Here is an 11,121-nt window from a genome sequence, read left to right on the forward strand (position 1 = left end):
CCTCCCTAATTTCTCCCCTTCGCCTCCATCTCTTCTTTTTCCCTGGCCCTCTTTACATCCACCTCCCTGAGTCTCTGCCCTCTCAAACACCCCCCTCCCCACCCATCCCTACTCCCCCCCCGTCACTCCTCCTCCTCTTCCTCCTCCTCCTCGGTTCCCCCGTCTTCCTCTACCTGGTGTAATAGGAGGAGCATCGGGGGTCTGGTTAATGATCCAACACTCTGGAGCTGTTGAGCAGATGGATAAGGAGAGAGAGGGAGAGGAGTAAAAGGAGAGAGAGAGAGAAAGGGAAAGAGAGAGGGAAAGAGAGAGAGAGAGAGAGAGAGAGAGAGAGAGAGGAGTATGAGTAGAGGCATAGAGGGACCTAGGTGAGGTCAGAAAGAGGGGAGTGAGAGAGAGGAAAGATACAGGATTAGGTAAATGTAGTGTGTTTGTGTCTGTACAAATGAGTGGACTCTGCATGGGGCCTAGGAGCATTTAGATCAAGTTACCCCTTCAGATGGAGACAACCTGATACAGGACCTACAATACTTTACCGTATCAGTGGATTTATGGAGTGCTGGAGGAAGGTCCTGAGCCTCATATGAAGATCCATGTAGGAACTGTAGCAGCTACACAGACTCACGCTCCTTCCTACCCCACCTCTCTACACAACCTACAGGTGAGTCTGACCGAAGTCTTTTCCCTTGTAGAATCAATGTCTCTGAGCCAAAATGAGACCGGTTGGAGCTACATCAGAGCTCAGTTGCAGTAACATGCATTTCATTTTAATGGGTCGAGTTGTGATTGTTGTGACTGGCTTGGGGGCCAGTAGATTTTTATGTGAGGTAATCATTTCTCAATTGTTAACCCAGGTAATGGAGGTCATTATCCCAATCCGTCCCATTTGAGTGTTTTTGTAGAATGGCTGCACTCCTAGAAAGCTAAATTATTGACAATTGCCTTACCTTAATTGTCATGGGTAAGAAGAGCCTGAAGTGAAAATAAGCAAGTAGTTTGTTGCAACATGACTGACATGCACTTTACATTTAACCAATAACATTTAGAAATGAAATAGTTTTGTCTTTAATTACAGAGTGGAAAATGTCTCTTTATCTCCTATATTGTTGTAAGTTGTTTGCTGGGTGACTTTACAATCTGTAACACCACGCCTAATCTCTGTCCTGTCCAATGTTCAGGGTGAAGGAAAGGTAATTGGGGTCACGTGAAGTGAGGGCGCTAGGCTAACCCTGGCTCAGTTTGTATTGATGTGGATGTGTGTGCTAGGCTAATTGCTAGGCTAACCTTGTGCTTTGTTTGCTCTGTCAACAAATGTATGCTCTGTCAACAGAGACCAAAACAGTTTTTAAATGACCACGAAATTAAGATGGCGAAGCATCTCACAATCAGTGCTATTGTAAACTGGTCAATGGAAACATCAGTTGGGTTGTATTTGTTCTTCACAGGTGTGTGTGTGTTTGTCCAAGTGTGTGTGCCTGCGTGTGTGTGCGTGTCTGTATGCTCATGCACATGCAAGCAATGATCTGTGTCCCCCAGGCCCAGTGAGATTATTGACATTGGAGGGGGTCGCTACATGTATATGCACAGACACACACGTTCAAGAAAACACAAACATTTTGTGCTACCATGAGAGAGTGGATGTCTTAAGATACACACCAGTTTTAATTCATGCCTGCACACACACACTAAAGGTAGCTTCGAATCCCCAAATAATTGTCTGACCTGTGAGACTACCAGGGGTACGAATATAATAGAGTCACAAAATACTGGCAGGTGGTAGTGACCATCAATAAATGACCAACAAGGCTTGGGTTAGTGATACCAGGTTCTATATGAGATGTCTTCCCAGGGTGGTACAGTATTCACAGTGCCCCTAGCTGGCAGCCCATCATTAGTGTCCATTATTCATGATCACAGTGTAGACCTCTCACTGAGAACTGACTGTGTGCCAATTTAATGACAGATACTGGGCATACTGTTTGTGTGTGCATGCATGTTTCGTGCAGCTTTTATGAGTGTGAATTAATGTGCAAATGTGCTTATATTTCATGTGTATGCTTTCATGTCCATGTGGTTACCTTCGTTTGACACCTCTCACATGCCTCCACCCCTCCCTTCAGCCATGGAGGGCCACGTAGATGAGCTGAGGCAGCAGCTGGAGAAACAGACCCTGATCAACCAGGAGCTGCAGAACCACAACAAGGACCTAGGTACGATCACGACCATGACTACCATGACCGCAAGCATAACTTAGATCAAGACCATATAAACATGATTGACCACAACAAAGACTGCAGCCATGAAATAAACCATGACTTAAAACACATTTATCCCAACCAATACAATGCTCTCCTGTCACCTCCAGAGAGAAGACTGCAGGAGAAGGAGAAGTTGCTGCAGGACCTTCACAGTCATTATCATGACCTGGGTAAGGGGATTCATGTGACTATGGCAACCCCCTGGGTGACGAATGGCAGCCATTTTGTGTCAGATCACTAACCATAGAACATCATGTATCTTAACCCTAATTTCCTGTGTGTGGTGTCTATATATCCCAGAGTTCCCTGCTCACGGGAGCAGTAATGAAGGGGAACCGGAGGTCAGGAAGAGCAGAGCGGCTGTCATGGCCCCTGAGCCAATCCCAGAAGAGCAGCTGGAGATCTTGAAGACCAAAGTCAAGAAGACCGTCAGGTGATTGGTTAGGGCTATGCATGATTGGCAAGGGCTATGCATGAGTTATGTGACACCAGTACTGTATGGTGGTGTGATGCCTCCTTCCGCAGCGAGACAAGTCTGATCGTCATGGCCATCCAGAAGAACGACTTCCTGAGTCGCCTTGACGATGAGCAGATTACCATGATGGTGGAGCTCCTGGTGGCCATCGACTTCAAACCAGGAAATGATGTCATCAAGGAGGGTAGTGAGGGAGACAGTATGTACATCGTTGCAGGTATGTGTGAATTTCTCTAAAACATTGCTCGGTGTTGCTACTGTACGTCTGATTATTATTCCCAATTAAACAATAACCCTCACCCCTCAAACCCCTCACCCCTCCTTCTCCACATTCAGAGGGTGAGCTCTATGTCAGTCAAGCAGGTCGTAACCTTCGAACCCTGACCTGCGGGGATGTCTTTGGAGAGTTGGCTATTCTGTATAACTGCAAACGCACTGCCACAGTCAAAGGTGAGATGCATTAGAACTTGACTATTGAGTGGTACACAATAACTAACTACGTGTAATTTCCTACTGTCTGTACTGTGCGTGTGCACTGAAATGAATATTGCTTGTTGTCATGAATAAATTGTCCGCCTCACTCCCCATCGTAGCTAAAACAGTGGTGAGTCTGTGGTGTATGGAGAGACAGACGTACAGAACCATCATGACCAATAAGTCCAAGAAGAAACGTGAACAGATAATGGGCTTCTTGAAGACGTGAGTTTACACACTTAACCTCATGACTTACATACTTGGTCATAGTCTCTTGGTCACACACACAAGCACACTGCTAATTCTGCTCTTATATGCTTACCTATCAGGTCTCGGACTCTGAACACCCTGAATGACGTTCAGCTCTCTAAGATCATTGACTCCATGGAGGAGGTTTGTGCTCAGCCATTTTACACACCTCTCCCATGCTAGATCGTTTTTTCCAGATAATTAACATATAAACCCCATATAAAATGTGTTGTTTCTTTTAGGTGAAGTACCAGAACAATGACGTCATTGTGCGTGAGGGAGCAGAGGGCAACACATTCTACATCATCCTTAAAGGAGAGGTACAGTAACGGGGACATGTTTGGTGGCTCTGTGATCCAAAACACTCTGTTTCTGTACATCCTTTGTTTGATGATCACAGGGAACAACAACTAACTACGCTAGTGGAGGATTGGCGTCTACAATACTCTTACCTGTGCTTACCAACCGATTTGTTTATTGCCAAACTCAACCTTTTGACCCGTCTGTGTCAATTTAACTTTATTTGCACTGCTCTCTTTTCAATGTCATAATGGTGCTGAATTGCCTATCAAATAAATCTGGCCTCGAGGACAAAAACGAGTGTGTGTGCATGTGTCTGCCCTCAGGTCCAGGTGACTAAAAAGGTGAACAGGCAGCAGAAACAGATTCGCAGGATGGGCAAAGGGGAGCATTTCGGGGAATTGGCCCTCATACGGTAACCATGGATACATTAGTACCTACAGTAAAGCTATAAAGAAACTTGCTGTTGTACAATAAAGGGACCTTGGTGTGCAGTATTAGCCAGTGTGGCTGCTCATTATGTGTGGATCTGTATATAACCTACAGTGAGATCCTGAGGACTGCAACCTGCACTGCTCTGGGCCCTGTTACCTGCTTCTCCATCGATAAGGAGTGAGTCTGAACAATTCAAATTGGATTTCTTGATCGGTTAGTTTCTTGGAATGATTGATGGTCTGTTATGTTCCCCCTCCAGGGTGTTTGAGGAGACGATCCCCATTGAACACCTGGAGCTCCATGATGAGTGAGTACAAAGACATTCTTAGTCCGTTTAGTTCTATATTTACCACTCTAGTCAGGCAGTCTAACTGTAGTCTGTGGTCCACCATCAGCTCTATGTTCCTGGAGGAGCCAGATGCTCCAGAGAAGACCAGTCCTAGTTCCTCTCTGAGGCTGAAGGACCTGATCCCTGTGCTGTACCAGGAGGGGCGCTACCAGGGAGAACCTGTCACCCTCGGAGTGGGAGGATTTGGTCGCGTTGAACTGGTACAAGTGTTTGGTGTTGTTGTGGTGTTTGGCTATTTATAGGTATAGTTAGTGGCTGAAACTAACTAATGAAAGTTTACTGCCCCCTTTAAGGTGCTTGAAAGCCAAATTCAAAGTGAAACGGCTCTTTTTAGATCAAAAGTTTATAACTGTTTTTGTTGTTTTCCCCAGGTGACCACGCTGCACCATGGGAAGTACTTTGCCATGAAGCGGGTCAGTAAGAAGCACATTGTTGCTAAGCAACAGGAGGAGCACGTCCTGTTTGAGAAGAGGATCCTCAAAGCCATCCAGAGTGACTTCATCGTCAGGTAACTGTGGGGCTAGGTGGCAGGTACTGTAGCCTAGTGGTTAATATTGCTCTTTCAAATCCCTGAGCCGGCAACGTGAACAAATCTGCCGTTGAGCAAGGCAGTTAACAACAACTGCACCGATAATGTCGATTAAAGCAGGCCACTGCACCTCATTAATTCAGAGGGGTTGGGTTAAATGTGGAAGACACATTTCGGTTGAATGCATTCACTTGTGCAACTGACTAGGTATCCCCTTAACCTTCAACCATCATCATCTACAATAACACTTTAACCCTCTTTGTCCCCTTGTCAATTGATGGTATTCATTAAGACTGTGGGGGTAGGCGACCTCTGACCTCTAACCTTTAATGTCCAACCATCATCATCTAAGTTAACATGTTAACCCTCTTTGTCCCCTTATCAATCGATGGTATTCATTAATCACTAAATTACTAAGGGAGAAGGGAAAACCATCAGACACTGCTGTGGCCCTCAAGGTCCAGGAGGACTGAGGAAACTGTACCATATTTAACCCTGTGTTATCTCTTGCTCACTGTTCAGGCTCCATTTTGCCTTCAAAGACACTCGCTACATCTACATGATTATGGAGTTCTGTGCAGGAGGGGAGATCTGGACCAAGCTCAAAGAAGTGTGAGGAAACATTGCTGACTAAGTCTACTTTTAAGTGATCATGCACGAAAAGCTGGAGTTTTGGAGGATTTGTCGGCATGGGTGTTGTTAGGCCCGAGATGAAATCGAGCCAATATATCCTCCAAACACTGGCTTCAAGGGCATCCCTTTTATAGAAAGGGTTACCAACATATTCAAATAATGATTGACATACTTTCATTAAAACTTTATTTTGCTTAATTTATTCATACTATTTCATCTTTCCACAAGATATAGTCCCGACACAAAACTATGGTTGCTACACAAACCGGCTCGTCGTTCGTTCTATCGGTTCGGTTGACAGAGACGCAACCCAGTAGTTCCGTCTTTTTTATCTATATCTATGGATGCGACCCAGTCGTTTGTTCTAAATGTTCCATTGCCATACTGGCTGGCAACATTATTATCCCTTGCTTGCTAGCTAGCCAACAACGTCAAACAGTGTAGCCAGAATAACAACAGTAGCTGCCTTTGCATTTGTTTAAGCAGTTTTCTAGTGACATTTATTTGAATACATCCATAACAATAAGTTAATGAGGCTAAATTTCACCTGGCATAGAAAATGTGCTCTCTCATCAGGAAAGTGTTGTTCAGAGCAGCTAGCCAACATCACAGCTAACACAAACACTTCAAACTGAAGCTGGAAAGACTGCAAACTAGCTGCGTTTCATTTAGTTTGACCTTTTTCAATTGACATTTCTTTGTATATATCCATAAATATGATGCCAGCTTATTCATGATTTCGACTGGCTGAGAAACGTTGCCTGCCTGTCTGTCTCGTTCCTTCTCCCGACACGTTCATTACTATGGGACAGCTGGAGATTGAATTTGAATGTGGAAACAATGTTGCAAATGTCGGAGAGACAAACAGCAAGGTTTATACAAATCTCCGCTGTTGACAACTAAATGTTAGTCGAAAAGAAATGTGAGATAATGTCTAGACACTTTTTATAGTGGAAATCAAGTTTATAAATTGCCTGGCTGGGCTGATGAGACAGTGGATTGCGCAGTTAGATGGAAGAGTAAATAGGAATTTGAAAGTCATAGATTTAGCCAGTGGTAACTTGTGGAATAGACACTGTCTGGAATGCGGTTTTAACCAATCAGCATTCAGTATTAGAACCCCCCCCCCGTTGTATAAATTCAGATATACACAACTGAGGTTGAAGATTTATCTGCTTTGTCTCTGTGTTTGGCAGTGGTCGCTTCGATGAGCCCATTGCTGTGTTCTGCACTGCCTGTGTAGTAGAGGCCTATGCCTACCTCCATAAGAAGGGCATCATGTACAGAGACCTCAAGCCTGAGAATCTGATGCTGGATGCCAAGGGCTACGTCAAACTGGTGGGTGATATGTTAATGATAACATCAGGCTCTCCCTCTTTCATTGCTTCAACTCTTCAATCGCTTGCGATGCTAAAGAGTTCATGCATTCAGATAAGTCTCTGTGTGTGTATTTGTGCATGTTTGAATGTGTGTGTTTTTACATGTAGGTGGACTTTGGTTTTGCTAAGGAGTTAGTTCACGGTGATAAGACCTACTCATTCTGTGGTACTCCTGAGTACATGGCCCCAGAGATCATCCAGAACCAGGGACACGACTTCGCTGCTGACTTCTGGTCCCTGGGCATCCTGGTCTATGAGCTGCTGGTGGGGAGGTACTGTACAGATCAGCACGGAAAGGGTTAAAGCAGCTTGATATTTCAGTGAACAAGAAAGGTGACTGACAGAATGATTTACTGTATAGTGTATAGTACAACATTTACAACAGCTCCAACAACAACATACACACACCGGATTATCTAAAATACTGTTTTACCACCGGACTGTTTTACCTTTCAGCCCCCCATTTTCCAGTTCCGAGCCCGCAAAGATCTACCCTAAAATTTTGGATGGGTTGCTCAAGTTCCCCCCTTACATGGGCGAGGGGGCCAAGTCCCTCATCAGTAAACTGTGCAGGTTAGAGATGATGTGTTAGGTGCAGGATATAGTGTGATGTTATAACTCTTTTTCATACTTGTTTTGATTGGTTATTGATGGTTTGTGTTGTGTTGTGGCCCACAGACCTCGGCCGGGTCAGAGGCTGGGAAACACCAAGAATGGGATCAAAGATGTCCGCCATCACAGGTAACCATGAGGATCCCAACCGTCTGGTGTGGGTTTGTTGGTGTTGGAACTGTTGTAAATGTTGTACTATACACTGTACAGTACATTTTTCTGTCAGTCACCTTTCTTTTATGAGGATTCCTCCCCCTCTCCTGTATTCCCCTCCAGGTGGTTCAGTAGTATGAATTGGCACAAGCTTCGTGTGGGCCAGGTGGAGGCTCCTACAATCAGACTCATACACAAGGTCAGTCTAGCCTCAGAACACATCTTTAAAAAAAAAATCTATGTGAAGCTCAACAGGTAACTCTTTACATTTAAGGTATACTTCTAAGGATTTATAAACGGGTTGATAAGTAGTTTACAAATGGTAAATTATTAGTTTATAGTATATGTGGTCTATAACGAAGTTCCCCACCATTGCGAGAAAACCTACTGCGAGAGGTTCTGATGCATCGACATAATACCACAGCGCAACGAATCAAACCAAATTTCTCTGCAACAGCTGTTAGTGAACACAATTTCCTTTATAAAGCTTTTCACACTTTATAAAGATCAAATACAAGTTCAAGGTACGGATTGAGTGGTAAGTAGTTGTCATTTAGTCACTGTGTCATATCCAGTGTCAACGTCCTTCCCAGACAGCCACTGATCTGAGCTCTTCCCCTCCCCTTTTCCTCCAGGGTCCATGCTACATCAACTTTGACCGCTTCCCCTTCGACCAGGCTAAGGCCGACGAGGAGTTCTCCGGCTGGGACAAACACTTCTGACTCCAACCAGAACCAGAACCTGAACCAGAAACAGTCCAAGAGGGTCAGAGTTCAGAGGTCACACCGGGGCTCACTGATAGGTGGATCCAGACCAGATTACTTCTTGGTGACCTCAATGGTCCCGTTACCTTTTAGACTCTGAAAGACCAATGCACCGTAGGGGCAGGAATAGGACTATGCCCAGAGCCATAGATACACATGGATAGGTTCTGACTACTTTGTAATAAGGCTCTAATTTCACCATGCTGGCTTCACAGAACCCTCTGGTAAAAGATACTGTACAACACTGAGAGGTATGAAGTCAAATGTGTGAATAAGAACAGCCACTCATGCATACATACTTTCTAATCTTTGTGGATGCCATCTTAACTTGACATGTGCTCACTGAAAGCTGTATGTGTGTGTTGTGCTCAAAAGAAAGATGAGTAAATATAAATGGCTGGATGTAATGTCTCATGTTGGACAAAATTTATGAATTTACCCTTGACACTCATAGTACTGTGTAACTCTGGATGGCATTGTCATTGTATTTACTGTGTTAGTGTCTATGCCTTGTAGCATATACTGTCTGTAAAGAATACTAAATGTATGTGTTTCACTTTCAAATAAACATAATGACCCCTTAATAAACATAGAGAATAGGTGTTGTAGTACAACATGTCAACACTAGGGGGCTGAATAGGAAGGAACACCATCTGCTCTCAGTACAGCATAGTGTGTTCTCAATGTCTGTTCTCTGAGTCCTGTAATGTAATTTAGTACAGACAGCAGGTTTTGTATGGAGTGATGTACTATGTATTATTCAAACATCATTACAGTGTCTGTTAGATTGACTAAAGCTCTTTTAAGTCATCAGTCCACTCACGACAAACAACTCTTATCAGGAAGGAAATACAAAACAACAAATCAATCTCCTGGGGCTATGCCTAATCTGTGATGGTGGGCTGAAGTACAACGGTTTCCTATTGGATTAAAAAGGCGCTGAATGATTGATCAATATGATTGTTCCGAGGGCAGTATACATTGTCATTGACAATAATACTATTATGATAAATCATATTTTTGATAAGCTGCCAACAACAGCTTTCAGTGTTTGTTACTATTGTTTTTCCTTTCTGTGTATCTGCCAGGCTGTCATTGTAAATAAGAATTTGTTCTTAACTGGCTCGCCTGGTTCAATAAAGGTTAAAGAAATAATAAGCTAGATAACATACATCTGTATGGATCCTGACTTTTTGTGAAGAGTATTATAACCACTGTTCCACATCCTGATTAAGGTATCCCGTGTGGCTTAAATCGACTTAATAAACATGTTTCTTGTTATATGTCTTACTGACAGTCTGTTTCACCCCAGGGAAACCTGTTCTCCTCACTCACTGTGCTACGGATTTCAACGCACTTTATGAATGTGATCTTATTTAGAGGTTTTCTACCACTACTGATTTTGAATTGAAGTCACAGAGAGGTAGAGCTCTGTCATGGCAGGCTTTTGAGGAGGAGGAAGAAGAAAACAACATTGTTTCCTTCTGTAAGGCATGGTTTGAAATGTACATCATTAGGACCTGGAGGAAAATTGGGGAGGGTCATGCTTTTTGCATTTCTGTCAGGGTGAGGGTTTAGATTTAAAAAAAATCTAGTCCAGGGGAGGTTAATGTCATTTGTAATTGATGAAATGTCAATATTTCTCAGTGTTTTAGAATTAGTTGCTTATTAGGCTAAACACTGAGTGTAGAAAAAAACATTAAGAACACCTGTTCTTTCCATGACATAGACTGACCAGGTGAATCCAGGTGAAAGCTATGATCCCTTATTGATGTCACTTGTTAAATCCACTTAAAAGCTGTGTAGATAAGGGGTTGGGGACAGGTTAAAGAATGATTCTCAAGCCTTGAAACAATTGAGACATGGATTGTGTATGTGTGCCATTCAAAGAGTGAATGGGCAAGACAAAAGATTTAAGTGCCTTTGAACGGAGTATGGTAGTAGTCGCCAGGTGCACCGGTTTGTGTCAAGAACTGCAACGCTGCTGGGTTTTTCACACTCAACCGTTTCCAAAATGTATCAAGAATGGTCCATCACTCAAAGGACATCCAACCAACTTGACACAACTGGGAGAAGCATTAGAGTCAACATGGGCCAGCATTCCTGTGGAACGCTTTCGACTCCCTATGGGGTCCATGTCCTGACGAATTGAGGCTGTGCTGAGGGCAAAAGGGTAGGGGGACGCAACACAATATTAGGAAGGTGTTCTTTTTTTTCTTTAAGGGGTGGATCAGTTTAATATTGCGGAAAGATTGTTGCTTCCATCAATGTAATTGTCTGCATCACTTCCATTCCCCCATATATTTTTGGGGAAAATATATATATCCATATGCATACAAGTATACATACATATATCATACATATATTCATATACTGTATATATACACATACCTATATAGATATACATACTTTTTAAAGAAAAAAATGTTTTTTTTTTAAGAGGAAGGTGTTGTTGTGTGTGTATCGATGTGTGCCTGATGCCACCCCTCATCTCTGATTAGCTACTGAGCG

The 11,121-nt window shown here is 43.3% G+C and overlaps 1 protein-coding gene across 2 annotated transcripts; it reads left to right on the forward strand.

Annotated features, from left to right (window-relative positions):
- The first annotated feature begins 253 nt into the window (after positions 1-253).
- Positions 254-9,781, forward strand: LOC112217699 (cGMP-dependent protein kinase 1-like). Of its 2 annotated transcripts, XM_024378162.2 has the most exons (21): positions 255-661; positions 2,121-2,210; positions 2,366-2,428; positions 2,559-2,691; positions 2,784-2,950; positions 3,070-3,183; positions 3,327-3,432; positions 3,537-3,600; positions 3,699-3,776; positions 4,083-4,171; positions 4,303-4,368; positions 4,451-4,498; positions 4,587-4,740; positions 4,912-5,048; positions 5,592-5,681; positions 6,899-7,040; positions 7,190-7,353; positions 7,538-7,654; positions 7,760-7,822; positions 7,970-8,045; positions 8,482-9,781. In XM_024378162.2, the coding sequence occupies exons 2-21, from the start codon at positions 2,123-2,125 to the stop codon at positions 8,566-8,568; spliced, it is 2,046 nt and encodes a 681-aa protein (XP_024233930.1). In that variant the 5' UTR covers positions 255-661; positions 2,121-2,122; the 3' UTR covers positions 8,569-9,781. The 2 variants fall into 2 exon arrangements, with proteins under 2 accessions (XP_024233931.1, XP_024233930.1); XM_024378163.2 differs by lacking the exons at positions 7,760-7,822; positions 7,970-8,045; positions 8,482-9,781 and having other exon boundaries at positions 254-661; positions 7,190-7,414; positions 7,538-7,629.
- Positions 9,782-11,121: the final 1,340 nt, after the last annotated feature.

This window comes from Oncorhynchus tshawytscha, linkage group LG18, assembly GCF_018296145.1.
Source record: "Oncorhynchus tshawytscha isolate Ot180627B linkage group LG18, Otsh_v2.0, whole genome shotgun sequence".
NCBI lineage: Eukaryota > Metazoa > Chordata > Actinopteri > Salmoniformes > Salmonidae > Oncorhynchus > Oncorhynchus tshawytscha.